Source organism: Ostrinia furnacalis, unplaced genomic scaffold, assembly GCF_004193835.3.
Source record: "Ostrinia furnacalis isolate ACB-3 unplaced genomic scaffold, ASM419383v2 OfSCF1785, whole genome shotgun sequence".
In the NCBI taxonomy this organism is placed as follows: Eukaryota; Metazoa; Arthropoda; class Insecta; order Lepidoptera; family Crambidae; genus Ostrinia; species Ostrinia furnacalis.
The window spans coordinates 230,536-244,433 of NW_021132024.1; the positions used below are offsets into that span (position 1 = coordinate 230,536).

The 13,898-nt window shown below is 39.5% G+C and overlaps 1 protein-coding gene across 2 annotated transcripts; it reads right to left on the reverse strand.

Moving 5' to 3' along the window:
- Positions 1–2,325: 2,325 nt before the first annotated feature.
- On the reverse strand, positions 2,326–13,395 carry LOC114353705 (organic cation transporter protein). 2 transcript variants are annotated; one of them, XM_028305781.1, is made up of 9 exons: positions 12,919–13,395; positions 12,562–12,792; positions 7,531–7,747; positions 7,319–7,419; positions 6,908–7,062; positions 6,216–6,588; positions 5,757–6,016; positions 4,532–4,713; positions 2,326–2,751 (listed from the first exon to the last, which is right to left on the reverse strand). In XM_028305781.1, exons 2-9 carry the CDS (start codon positions 12,693–12,695, stop codon positions 2,572–2,574), a joined length of 1,602 nt encoding a protein of 533 aa, XP_028161582.1. In that variant the 5' UTR covers positions 12,696–12,792; positions 12,919–13,395; the 3' UTR covers positions 2,326–2,571. The 2 variants fall into 2 exon arrangements, with proteins under 2 accessions (XP_028161582.1, XP_028161581.1); XM_028305780.1 differs by having other exon boundaries at positions 12,562–13,395.
- Between the last annotated feature and the right edge of the window lie 503 nt (positions 13,396–13,898).

Consider the following 13,898-nt stretch of genomic DNA (forward strand, 5'->3'; position numbering starts at 1 on the left):
TAAAAATTTGACAAAGATTACAAAACGATACAAACAAGTAAACACATTAAATTGATAAAGCTCTCATCAGCCGTTTAACTGCACCGTCAAATGCGAAACAACTCGTTTTATGCAGTTCGCCGTTCTAATATACGCGTATTTCGATGTATGTTTCATTTCATAAAATCTCTACATTACCTAGGTACACGAGTATAGCTTCGGGTTTTCCATTCCGTAGGCACGCTTCGGATGTATATCCATTTGAAGCAGTGTGACTAGTTTATGTTTCCCTTTAGCGCGGAATTATTCGTTTAATTGACATTTTAGATGAGAAAATTAGGATCGCACCCAACTCTTCGTTCGTTTAACTCATACCGATGTCATTTTTTAGAAAATACCTAGTATCAGAGGAAAACATCTATCTTANGGACTCTACGCAGGATGGCCGAGTGTGGGAGTGTGAAACGGAACGCAAGGGAGTGAGTGAGACGGAATGAATGAGTGAGGAAGGAAGAACGACGGGATTTAAACAGAAGACGATTAGTATTAAGACGGTTCTAAGACGTTCCTATTTTTTGTGGTTTATCCTGGAGTAAATATAAATAAAGCTGAAGAAATACAACCTGGGTTTCAATTCCTACATGTATATTTTGTTTGTTAAATATACGTTATTCATAGTTACCCAATTAATTTTTATAGCGGTCTGTGGCTGTGATGGCACTGTGTCACACGTATTTGTATATCGATACAAAATTAAAAATTTGTAAAGATTATAAAACGATACAAACAAGTACCTAAACACATTAAATTGATAAAGCTCTCATCAGCCGTTTAACTGCACCGTCAAATGCGAAACAACTCGTTTTATGGAGATCGCCGTTCTAATATACGCGTATTTCGATGTATGTTTCATTTCATAAAATCTCTACATTACCTAGGTACACGAGTGTAGCTTCGGGTTTTCCACTCCGTAGGCACGCTTCGGATGTATATCCATTTGAAGCTAATGTGACTAGTTTAATTTTCCTTTTAGCGCGGAATTATTCGTCTAATTGACATTTTAGATGAGAAAATTAGGATCGCACCTAACTCTTCGTTCGTTTAACTCATACCGATGTCACTTTTTAGAAAATACCTATCTTAAATGGCCTGCACTTTAGTGATATTCTGATATAGGCGTGTTCAATGATCTGTGCACAGTGTCTAACTGAACTATGCGAGAGCTCCCACACTTGCCTATTAGTGTATAATGGCTGCTGAAAGCGCACAAGTAAATACGTTTCAGCTCTCACACGGATGTTATAACACCTTGGCCCTTTGTTACCCACGGTGAACCTTACAGTGTTGTGTAAATTACTTACCTGTGACTGCTCATGATTTTTTGATACCTACTTCACGAATGTAGTGTAAATTAACACATTGCAATAGCCAAACTGTGTCATACAATTCCACTATGATACCAATAGAAACTAGAGTGATCCTCTAGTACAAGTTTATTTTTTAATTTATTTTTTCATATTATCAAGTAAGAAACATACTCGTAATATACCTTACCTATATATTTTTTGCAAGCATCAACTTGTATGTAGAGCGTGCCAAAGAGATATTAAACTTTACTTACATACACTTCAAAAACATAACCCTTCTTCCGGCGCGGCGGAGTAAATTGTTCTATTATACGCATAAAATTGTGAAAATACAAAAAGTTCTCTAAATAAAACAAAAACCGTTGAGCAAAAATAATTATTATATTTTTACTACAAAATAAACAGAGAATTTTATTACTCAGGGTGCATTATAAATTAGAAATATTTGAGCACTTTAAAAAAGTAAAAGTAAGTTGCAGCAATCCTACACTAAACATTAGATCTCAATAGACCTTTACATTTATTCTGTACTTTTAGCTTAAACTACAATTTAAGGTGACTTTAACTATGTAAGCCGAACCGCTCTTACAGAGAATTCTGGCACTCGCATATTTACATGTAATCAAATAACAAATACGGCAAATATTACAACTAAACTACAACAGAAATTAAAAGTCCATACCATTAGAACTGGTTATAAAAATCGTGGAATTATAATTATGAACATCATGTAGCCCACTTATAAAAAACTTNGAAAATTTCACTAGATGTTTTGATACTTAATCAAATCTCATCAACTTTAATAACTTGTACTTACAAATAAAACGCTAAATACATAGTTATTATTTGCCCATGGCAAGAGTACATACATCCGAATTAACCGGATCGTTTTACCCTGTTACATTGATATTATATTACAAGTTAAAGTCTTAAATCAAAAGCAGGTTTAACCTCCTTTTACATTATAATAATTTATTCATAATCTTAGTACTTTTTTCTTGTACTTTGTGTTAAAAACTTAATCTAAAGGCACGTTAGACGCCTACTCTAATATTAGCAAACACTACTGTTTGCAACAAGACTCACCGCACCGATTTTGCTTAGAATATATTTCCAGGCACTCAGAGCTTCACATTAAAATTACAATTACACTATGGTCCTCTCGGTTTGAATACGTTAAACACTTATTTCTAAATCTGTTAGATTTTCCCGCGGTGAAGAGAGATCACGGCGTGTCGACGAGCGAGGGGGTGGCGGGCGGGGAGGAGGAGGAGGCGGGCTCCAGGTCGGCGAAGGAGTCGGGCAGGCGGCGGTGCAGCGTGTCGGGCACCAGCCGCGTCAGCGCCGCGCTCAGCAGCGGCAGCGAGCCGAACAGCGCCGTCGGCAGCCACCACCGGTACACCGCCTGGACAATGACGGGTACTCTCATTAATATCTACAACATTACAGCTATCTCGCATGCTTCAATTTCTTTCTTGTGCTCTATGTAGTACAAGAAAACATATTTATTAGATTAAACACATTAATTATGATTTATCTGCGTGAGATGCTGCTCTTACTCGATGGACTTTAAGAAGATACCCATATTACCCATCAAAAAATAGGAAACATTATGCTCTTCGGTGATCCTTGCTGACTTCCATTGATTGATGCGATGAAGCTTTGAATGAGGTTAATCCATATCTTTTAAAAAAACTATGAGTAGAGCTGCTAACTAGAAGACAGAACAACATTTTATTTGTGCTGGTCCAACGTTGATGGGCAGCACTACAGAAAACTGGTGGATACCTCTTTACGGCGAGGCATCATCATTTATTTTAGATAGATATTGCTTATAATTGTCACTTCCCTAAGCCTTCTATATTAGGTTTAAAAAATCTATATCTTTACTTATTCGTGTTACAATAATGACACTGTAGGTATTCATTAAATTACATATCGACGACAATGTCTTAATGAAGTCACAAGGATTTCGCTAGTTTTTAAAGACACTCTATATTCCTATTAACTACAAATTATCATCCCTACAACTTTGCCGTTAGACATTTTCCCTAAGAGATACAAACAAAGTCGTAAAGTAAAAACCTTATTAGCTTGCTTGGTGTATATTTGCTTGCACTGTGCGTATCACAAGTACGTGTACGGGAGGTCGACCGGTCTCAAAATCTGCTTACACAGTTGTGGCGCTAAGTGTTGAGCTAAGTATAGCATAGCAATGCGGCGACACAAATAGTACCAGCGCCGTAACTGGCAGCTTGCGGTCCGCCACACCCACCGCGCGATCACATGACACTAAGCTTCGGTAGGTACATACATAAAAAAATCACAGAGAGTGCGCCTATAATTGTGTATTTGCAAAATATTTATCCTATGTATCTAACTCTTAAAGTTGCTAATTGAATTTTAAAAAAATCCTTAGGTGCGATTATAAACTATGAATGAGCTAAGGTTTGAAAATGATGAACTCTAAAAGTTTACTTAGTTTACTAAATATTGAAAAAATACTAACGCTAGAAATAGAAAACAGGTAAAGTTAAATAGATTTATATCGAAATGATGATGAAAACTGAAATATCCGTCCTTCTTACGAATTACTACACTATCAGACAAGTGAGCAATAAGTTTCTTTCTAGGGAATTGTATAAGTACAATTTGTAAGTAGGAATAGTTTTCTGGTATCACGCCAACACTACGGAGATTGATATTAGCTGGTCACGTCAACTCTTAGGCTGGGTTGCACCACCCAACTTTGACCATAAATTAAGCCTTGAGAGTGTATGGTGATTTGACAGTATAATATCCAAAGACCTTCATGCTGGACAATGGCATGCGACCATTTGTAGAGAGTAGTTGGTCTTGTATCTATAGTATGCGTGTAATATACCAGCCGTACCATGTCACAGTAGTATGAAGCCTCCCATTCGATGAACAGATGATCTTGCAAAGGTCACGGGAAGCATCTGTATGCGGGCAACACAGCACCGGTCGTTGTGGAAATCCTTGGAAAGACTTCAGAGTCCAGCAGTGGACGGGATTTCGTTGAAGCGAACAAAGGAACAAGGTAGCAGGGAAGCGTGTGACGCGGTCCGCTACCAATCGATCAACATGGAAAGCATTGGGGGAAGCCTATGTTCAGCAGTGGACGTCCTATGGCTGAAATGATGATGATGAACAAGAGAACGTACCAGCAGCGGCGTGAGCGGCGCCAGGATGGCCCCGACGCGGCCCATGGTGGAGCAGGCGGCCAGCAGGCGGTGGCGCGCGCGCGTGGGAAACAGCTCGGCCGTGTACACGTACAGCGCGTTCAGCGACATGGTGGCGCCCACCTTGCCCACCAGGTACAGCGCCGTGCCCCACACGCTGCTCGCTGGAAACCAAAAAATTTCTTTATACTTTTTATCCTTATTTCCTTTTGAAGCCATTAAGATAGAGCAAGAAACTGATAACTGAAAACCAGTAGGTTGTTTATAGTTCGTTGTCGTCAGTGAGTCATCGTCGCCGAGTCACAAGACGTATCAAGTGGTTCTCACCAGGACCAGTTCGCGGGCCGGTCGCAACATACCGGTCGCCGGCGCCGCTAACAATTTCCAAACGACGGTTATGTATCGATAGACACTTTCTCATATATTATGTTAATGGCCTATTGATAAAAACAAATAGCATCTAGAATTAAGATGTTAAAAAATGCCATGTTCTGTTAAAAGTGCATACCTAATAAACAAAAAGCAAAATCTTTTTCATCATCATAATGCGAATATTATATGTTGTTTTAGAAAGCTCAAATTAAAGCTCGAGGAAGCTTAATAATAAGCTTTGTGAGCAAAGTTAATTTTTCATCTAAAAATTCTTTACCTACCTACTAGGTACAAAATATCTTGAAGACGCAAGACGCTAACAGTGACGCTGTATTTTTCCAAACTTGGCTCGTCTACAGTGTGTCTAATTTATTTTAAACAGCATTTCATATTTATAAATGGGCAGATATAAATTAAAAAAAACATCTACCTAAAAAGCCACGTGTGAACACGTGAACTGACAGAGTGGTTGGCCTTGGCGGAGTCAAAGGCCTATAATGTTTTGATTGTGGGTAGCAATAAGATTCGTTAGAGGAATGATTTTTTAAGGCAAAGTTCATTATTGTTTTTTAAAGTTTGAACGGGCTCGTTGCTACGAAGGTGTCGTTAAACAAATCGTTACTTTACAGTATTGTGGAAATAATTTTGCGTGAATTTCATAAGTTCGGAGAACAAATTAGGGTTCAGGTTATTACAGCACACAATCTGTAGAATACTTGTTGGTCATGGACAGATTTGCAACAAAAAGAGCCGGTTGTTCGTGTCCATCATTCTTTCAAATCAGGTTTGAAGCCACCACCGGGTGTAACAGTACTAAGGAGCGCAGTGCACTCACAGTCAGGCAGGCAGGGGATGGCGATGAGCGCGGCGGCGGTGACGAAGAAGGCGCCGGTGAGCAGCGGCCGGCGGCCCACGCGGTCCAGCAGCAGCGTGTTGGCCAGCAGCGCCGGCAGCTCGGCCGCCGCCACCAGCGCGTAGTTGGCGTGCGGCGAGCCCCACAGCGCGTGCGCGTGCACCGCCAGCCCGTAAAACACGAACACCGCCGACGCCCACCACACGAAGCACACGCACAGCCGCTGCCGCAGCGCCTGGTACCTGCGTCGATCAAGCTATTAGCGCGTGCTTGATTCAACTTATATGGAAAATAATATAATGGACATGCCATCTAAAAAATGCATGTCCAGCAGACGATAGGAGATAACGACGTGGAATCGTTAAAAAGTTATTCAAATATGCACAAATAATAAAGGCTCTACCTACTGAGAGAATTAAGATTAGAATCTTTTGAGCTTACTTTATTAACGCTCTGAACAAGCTGTCGTCTTCAATGTCCACCTCAGCCTTGTTGTTCAGCTGCTCCGCTTCATTCAGCAGCATCTTCTCGATGCCTTCTTGGGGGATGATGACCTTGTTCCAAGTTGCTGCCTTCTTGATGACTTGGACGGCTTCGGTGAGTCGGCCCTGGATGGTCAGCCATCGGACGCTCTCGGGCAACAACCACGGGTACAGCAGCAGCAGGAATGAAGGGGGATAAGCGAACCGAGCCCACGTCCTCCAGTAGCCGGTCAGGTAGTCCAGGAGAGACAGCGTCGCGGCCCCCATGGCCAAGGGTATGCCCAGCACTAAGCTTGCCAGAATCCTTTGCTCAACGCCTAGCCACTCGATCACTGCAAATACAGTAGAATGTCTATAAGTCCTCGGTATGTCCCTAACTCGAAAAACAATTTTGTGATGAAATGCTTTAAAAATCACGAAAATTGGTAAAATGATGTATAGTACAATACTTTGTTACAAAAGAGTTTGTTTAGAGGTGTTGCTGAAAATGTAGTGAATAATTCATTTTAATTCAAACATTTCCTGTTTGGAAACAGCAGAGTTACAAGCACTCTGTAACTCTGTTCAGCTTTTAAATATTTATAGACACAGTGGAATAGTCATGCAAGCGAGGCTAAAACCTGGAATCGTTTAATAGCACCGATTACTTACTTAGCACAAAAGCAGCAGGATACACGCTGGCTCCAAAAACTGTCTCTAGTAGCTCCGAGAGGAGATACGCGGGGTACGAGGTCACGAAGGACTTGCACAGGCCCAGCACTCCCGCGCCGCAGCCGCTGACGATCAACGCTGCGCGGCGTCCCCATCTAAACATACCCTCCAAATACATAAAAATATCCTAGAAGAATAACTACAAAAAAGCTTTAAGTAAATGACTTCAAAGAAAACGAGCAACTAAACATAATATTGGTAAAATACTCACTCTATCAGAGATAGACAGAGGTAATTTACCATTTTTTGGGTTTTGCATTACATAAATTCCTTTATGGAAGCAGGCTTAAAATATTTGAATGAAAATATTATACTTTTACTCCCTAATTTCAGGATATCAAATACACTGACCTATCTGAGACGAAACCCATTATAGGCATGGATATTAACATGCCAATGTTGTGAATGGTGCCCACCAGGGAGCGCTTCCATTCTTGACATGCCAAGTCGAACTGAAACAAAATGCAATGTGAGATTCGTACGAGTGCAGATTCTAAAATGTTATGTAATTTTATATTGGCTTAAAGCAGACAAATACTACGAGATAAATTAATGAAACGCACCTCAGCAACTATACTGCTGCCGGTCTGGTAGACAAACTCCTCGCAGACGACTGTAGTTTGGTTGTCGAAGGCCGCGTCATGGCAGAGCGAGTCTGTGGGCTTGAAGCGAGTGCACGCGTCTTCGGGCAGGGCCCAGCCCGCCCACGCCGGCTGCCACTGCTCCGGAGTCGCCACCCGCGACGCCATCGAACTGTTCTCGCATTCTGGTACATGGCATCTGAAAAATCCTTTCGATTAATCATCTCAAACGATTCTTGTTTACGGTTCGTTAATTTCGTGCAGATGAATGACTCAGGCGAACATTTTTAAGTTCAATTTAGGTAAATATACGAGGTCATCAGGAAAATTACAATCGTTTAGGGTTCTTAGTGAAAGGTTAAAGATGTTGTTCTTCATTTTGAACAGTTTGTAAATTTCTTTGTACAGATAACTACAGTCGATTTAAATTTTTTAATTGAAAATTACTAGTGCAATGCAGAGAGCACAGATGTTGCGCGCAGCTGATTGTCTCCTGGCAGTATTGAACTCTCATGACCTACCGTCTAATTTCGGAGCACCACGAATGGACCAAAATACCTTGTCTAATAATAACACTAGCTATTGCTTTTCTTTTCAAAATGTAGGTTGGTGTGCTAACACCCTCGCACGCCACCGCCGGCTGATCGCTTGCAAAAACACACCAGAACTGAACGCTAGCTCAGGGTTGGAGAATGTGTTGTTCTGGAAAATGCCATTGAAATAAAAACTCTTCACAAAAAAGCAATAACGGTGTCCTTGCCAAGAAGTGTGAGCTGCGCATTTACTTGATCCACCTTTTTGTGCGTAAACTTAAAGCATGCCTTTAATGTACACAATAGCATATTGTCGGCAAAAAGTGCAACCTGCAACATTGCGAAGTGTATTTTTAGATCGTTGCGATAATGTGATTGAAAACTTTGTTACATTATTTTTACAAAAATGTTTATCAACATTGATTTTTAATGAGTAATTAACTGATAAAACAATATTTGACGATCATGAAGAAAACTATAAAATGAAAAAATCAGGTACACATGCACCAGTTCTTTTGTTTTAGAATCACATGTTCCTGAACCATGTCCATAGCAACATGCCATATTCCACCTCAGGAGTCAATACTCTCTCAGATGTGGGTCAGCGCGCGCTGATGTCACGCAGAGATGCGAGCCGGCTGAAAAACTAACTGACATCTGGCAAGCTTCCACCTGGAGATAAATACCTAACTTGCAATAAGACAATAACTTTTGCCAAAGGATTTGACTGAATTTTTAATCACTTGATACGATGAAATACTCCTCTAATGTTTGCTGTGCCCGACAGGGTCCAAACTGTAACTATAATGTATTATCTTAGAACATCCTTAAACGTGTGGAATAGCAATAAAGAATTGAAGAATGAATGACTCACAATATTATGTTGTTTGTTTGTGCACAAGTTGTTGCTTATCAAATTCAAATATTACGATATTTTGTCTACAATACGTTTATTTGATTTTAATACGAGTAAGTTGGTTGTCAAATTTTTGAAAAGTCATATATTTGCAATTCGTTGCTAGAATTTTAATAAATGAATACCGTGGATTTTCAATACTTAACTAATATAGTAAAGCTTGGAGAAACGTTCAAAGAAAGCTCAATAAAAAGCTCATTAGCTTTATTTAAAAACAATAAGTACTACGGAACACCTACGAGTAAGTAATGAATACATTTAATTACGTCACACGCTGTTTCAATGAGGTTAGAGTTGGAGTAACAGCTTGTGTGTGGGATCATACCAACGTTTTGCTCCATGAAGGTGTACAAAGTAGCCGAACATTGACTTACTGATCTCCTTGTGGGGTCAGAGAGTGACGCGCGCTCACGTGACGGCTCAGTAACCCGCGGATACTCGCAGGTAGGTACTTTCTACGCGCCATGTTGCGGCCATCGTGACAGATATGGTACATTCACTAATCAACACGCCTTTCGAATTGGTCGTTATTTTGAAAAAAATAATTAAGGTCACGAGGTAGCGTTGAATGAAAAAATAACATTGTACCGCTATCTTTGATGCTGTGATAGTATCGAATTATACCTAATTGTGGATAATTTATTTTATTACTACGAGTAATACAATCAATCTGGGTAAACGTCTTTAGGCATCAATATAGTTTTAATTTTGGCTCAAAATATAATTTTACGAATTTAGATAGGTCAGACCTGATGGTCGCCCTGATACTCTGTGAGTAAGTCGAGTTTGTGGTCGAGTCGAGAGCACATGTGCGGTTTCTTCCGCGTGACATTCAATATATCTTTCAGAGATTAATTAATTAAATTATCGAGTGTTGAGCAGATGACATAAGAAGCTGCGGTTTACTACAACTTTGATTATTTTATTATTATAATTAACAACATATTAAGCTGTCAAAATTATCATGATTGTTTACGAAAATCTTAACTATATCGATAAAAACTTTACAATCTTACAAATTATTCAATTCATGCATAACGCATTGTTTACATCATAAATTATTCAATGATCGCTCCATACACAATGTTCGTGATCAACAAATATTACGTAATCGAACTTAGCAAGTGCTCGTCTGCAATTAACTGGCGCGTGTACAATTATTATCATACAAGCTTTACCTAAACGTTATAAGTATTTTGTATTTTTTTTTCTATTTAACCACAAACACGCCTCCTTGGTAAAATATTATTTTAAATACACTTTTTTAAATAGGCGTGTAATGCAATATTTGAAAAAATAAATAAAAATGAAAAGCTCGTTATGAATCTTTCGATGTAGGTAGGTAGGTTCCGTAAGCCAGAATTTATTAATGGCTTTTAAAAGGTAAACTCGTACTTTCGTTAATTTACCTAACTTTTGATTATACATAATATTCGTATACAAACGCCACCCGTCAGTATTTATCGGTGTGGGCCACATGCGCGGCCGAGGCGCCTATGGGCGCCATTCAATGTTTTTTTTAGTTCGTCCTTGACTCTGGAGCCGCCGCATGTAGACATTGCGAACTGGCTTATATCGTTCTTTAAAATAACATTAGTTCAATTTTCCGTGGTCTTAATTATGAAAAAATATCTGAAGACACCGCATAGTTTTTTCCATAGTTTTCCATCTTCACTCGCTTGCTACGCGCGGTCTCAATAAGCCGCAGCCCCCTCATGCATTGACTGTGTGCATCATTGCAATCGTAACTAATGTCCAACATTAAAGAGAAAAGTTCATAAAACCACAATAGTAATATTCCAACTTAATCCTACTGCTTCGATTAATTGGATTCGATTTAGAAACATTTAAAATAAATTCTTGCTCAATAACACACAAAGAATGGTTAATGATCGGAAAATTTTAAAGATGGCACGATAATAGATTCATTTATAAACATAATGTGACCAAAATATAAGTTTAATGCTAAATGTAGTATAACACATTTTATTTTAAGGCCATGTAGAAAAAAAATTAAAACAATTGTCAAAATAATTATAATAGGTGATTCAGGTGTAAAATGACGGCCTCGTTTTAAAGTGTGACTCTATCCTGACCTGATAGAGCCGCCTTAATACGAGTAAGAACGAAAAACTACCCTTGCAAACACGCCGTCATTTAATTGACTGAATTGACTTGATTAAGTTCTCCGGCATTTAGTTATTGTGCAGTAGTGGTAGGTATATGAAACTCACCAGCGCAGCTAGTGCATGATGGATGGATTAAAAATTTAGATTTTACCACATTAGTAAGTTACCTATATTTAGTACCTTTAGTAATTCCTACGTACGAAATACACGGATGAAGTTCATTTTTCCAATAGCATATTATAATCTAGTTAAAAAAGTATTTTTTTTATTTTGGTTTCTTTAATCTAAAATGTCAGTTTGTAAACAGTGTCTGAAATGATCGGTTATTACCGGTGCTTATCGACGCTTTAGGTCGCCCCGCCCGCCGCCTCTGACCTGTATGCGCCCGCGCTAGCCAAAACAAATGGCTTCAGTAATCATGCGGGCTTCATTGACGCGATGATGGTGACATTTACGAAGATTCCTATTCCCCGACATTTTTTCACATGCAAGTCGTCAAATTAGTTACCTGTCTACCTATGACATTAAGGCTGAATTGCACTACCAAACTTTGACCGTAAATTTAACGATATACAGTGATTTTTATATGGAGTTTGATAGATTTCTGGCGTTTGTTACAGTCAAAGTAAGATGGTGCAACCCAGCCTAAGTTTTTTGCCCTAACTTCAAATAAAATCAAACAAAACCTGACTGTACAAGTTACTAATTTATGTAGTAACAAATAAACAAAGATATAAAGCAAGTAATATAATGATTTTACGATCACTTTCTTGAAATTAATATTATCAAACCAGTTAGAAAGCTATTTTAATGTTACTTTTTCACTTACCTAAGCAACTTAAGCAGTAACCGTTACTTTGTGCGGAACTCAAATTGACTTAAGCGTATCGATTTCCGCGATGTCTTGCACACCTCGGAAATTAAGGGGCCTCAAAACGAGTTCTATTTGTTGTTTTGATCTAAAATACAAAATCGGTAAAAATTCTGACGCTACTCTTTTATCTAAACTGAAAGCGATGAAACACAGACCTATAATTTTTCACCTTGTAAAAGCTTAATGAAATGGGTAAATATGCAGCAAGAAGTATTTGTACACAATTTTGCGAGTATTCTTCTCGCGGGTTTAAAAATAAGGAATTAAAATTAATTCAGTCATGCAACGCGAAAGTTTAAAATTAATTATTAAAAATAAGGATTCACTATTATCACTGCATATGTATGATGTAAGTCCCTTTCTGAGCTGTTGTTAATTTTGCTACAAATCATAAATTGAAAATTGTTATATCTCAGATTACTTCTCATCTACCTACCTTATTTATTTGTTTACTCCCTGGGAGTAAGACTGGGAAAGTTAGTACAGGTGTACCCATTGGGTGTACTTGTGTCTCGGTGCAGAGTTCTGAGATCAGACTTAAAAGGGTTTGTTCTAACTGACCTGTAAGGCGTGTGAGCCGCCAGGAACACGTAGTTGGTGCCGTAGAGCCCGGTGAGCAGCACCGGCAGCGCCAGCAGCAGCGCCAGCCGCGCCTGCCAGCGGCCCCAGCCCGCGCACCACCAGTCGCCCGACATCTTCCCGCCGCTTCACTCGCGCACCACCACCAAGAGAGCCCGTCACGTAATTTTGATATCGACCACGTTTTAATTATATCTGAACCCTATGTATCCCCTTTGAATCGAATGGAATATATTTATACAGACTTTTATTACTGGCACGCGACTAACGGATACATAAATAATTTTAACTAAAATGGCTGAAACTACAGGATTTGATTATTTTATCCAGGTTCCTTACCATATAATATTAACGATCACAAAAAGCACCTAATACTATGCGCTCCGTATTCCTATTATCACAACTTAACACCACGCCTACAACCGTATACTGACTAGTTTGTAAATAATATATAGTTAATATAAACTACGACAACTAAAAACGAATGTTCCCTTGTGCTCTCACACTAACTACACCCATATCCTCGAACACAAAGCTCGTTGACACCGAGTTAACCGCAAGTTAAGAATGTAAACAAGTTTATCTACATCGATGGGAGTGGACGCGTCCTACCGCCTGGAAGGCCGGCGTGGTTGTGCGTCTGCGCCGCAACTTCAGGACTACTAAACTACTTCAGTCGCCGGTTAAAAGGAGATAGGCGTTTGATTACTCGGAGCGGGTCACGCGAATCTGAGCTCTGCGCCGTTACGCTAACGGTGGTTCACGCCGCCGCGAGCGCGGAGACTGCGTCCCGCCGCGGAAGGCCCGCGCCACGTGCGCGATGGAAATAAACACCAAGTTACACGCACGCGCGCCGCACGGAGCGGCCCTACTAATCTCGTTACGCGGCTAATGACCGCGATAATACTTTCCAAAGGACATCATTCTTTTTGGGCCTTTTCTAAAAGTGCCGGCCAACAAAAAATTATGGTACGTATTGTTAGAACTAGCTATTTGGAGCAATAGTTAATATGGCACAAAAGTTGTAGGACCACTCAGAACAAAGTCAACCAAAACANTTTTGGCAGAATGAAAAATGGGATGGCAAGGGAGACTATACTCGTATTGCCCTTAATGATGACGTATTGTCGCTGAGCTTATGTTTGAAATAGGTATGTACCTACTTTAAGATTTTACCGCAGGACTCGTCTACTTTTTTTTTAAATCTCGGGGTTAGCCTGTTTGCGTTTTAGTAGTATAATAAACGTTTTGTTAATAATTTACCGCACAAATGATAATGAAAATTGTTTGTGACACATAGCTACCAACAATTTGTCCAA

Excerpts from the sequence above, each read along its gene's own strand:
- LOC114353705 (XM_028305781.1), bottom strand. The coding sequence starts at position 12,695 with ATGTCGGGCGACTGGTGGTGCGCGGGCTGGGGCCGCTGGCAGGCGCGG. Across the intron at positions 6,017-6,215 it reads TTGTTCAGAGCGTTAATAAA|GTACCAGGCGCTGCGGCAGC; the intron begins GTAAGCTCAAAA and ends TGATCGACGCAG. Across the intron at positions 4,714-5,756 it reads CATCCCCTGCCTGCCTGACT|CGAGCAGCGTGTGGGGCACG; the intron begins GTGAGTGCACTG and ends TTTGGTTTCCAG.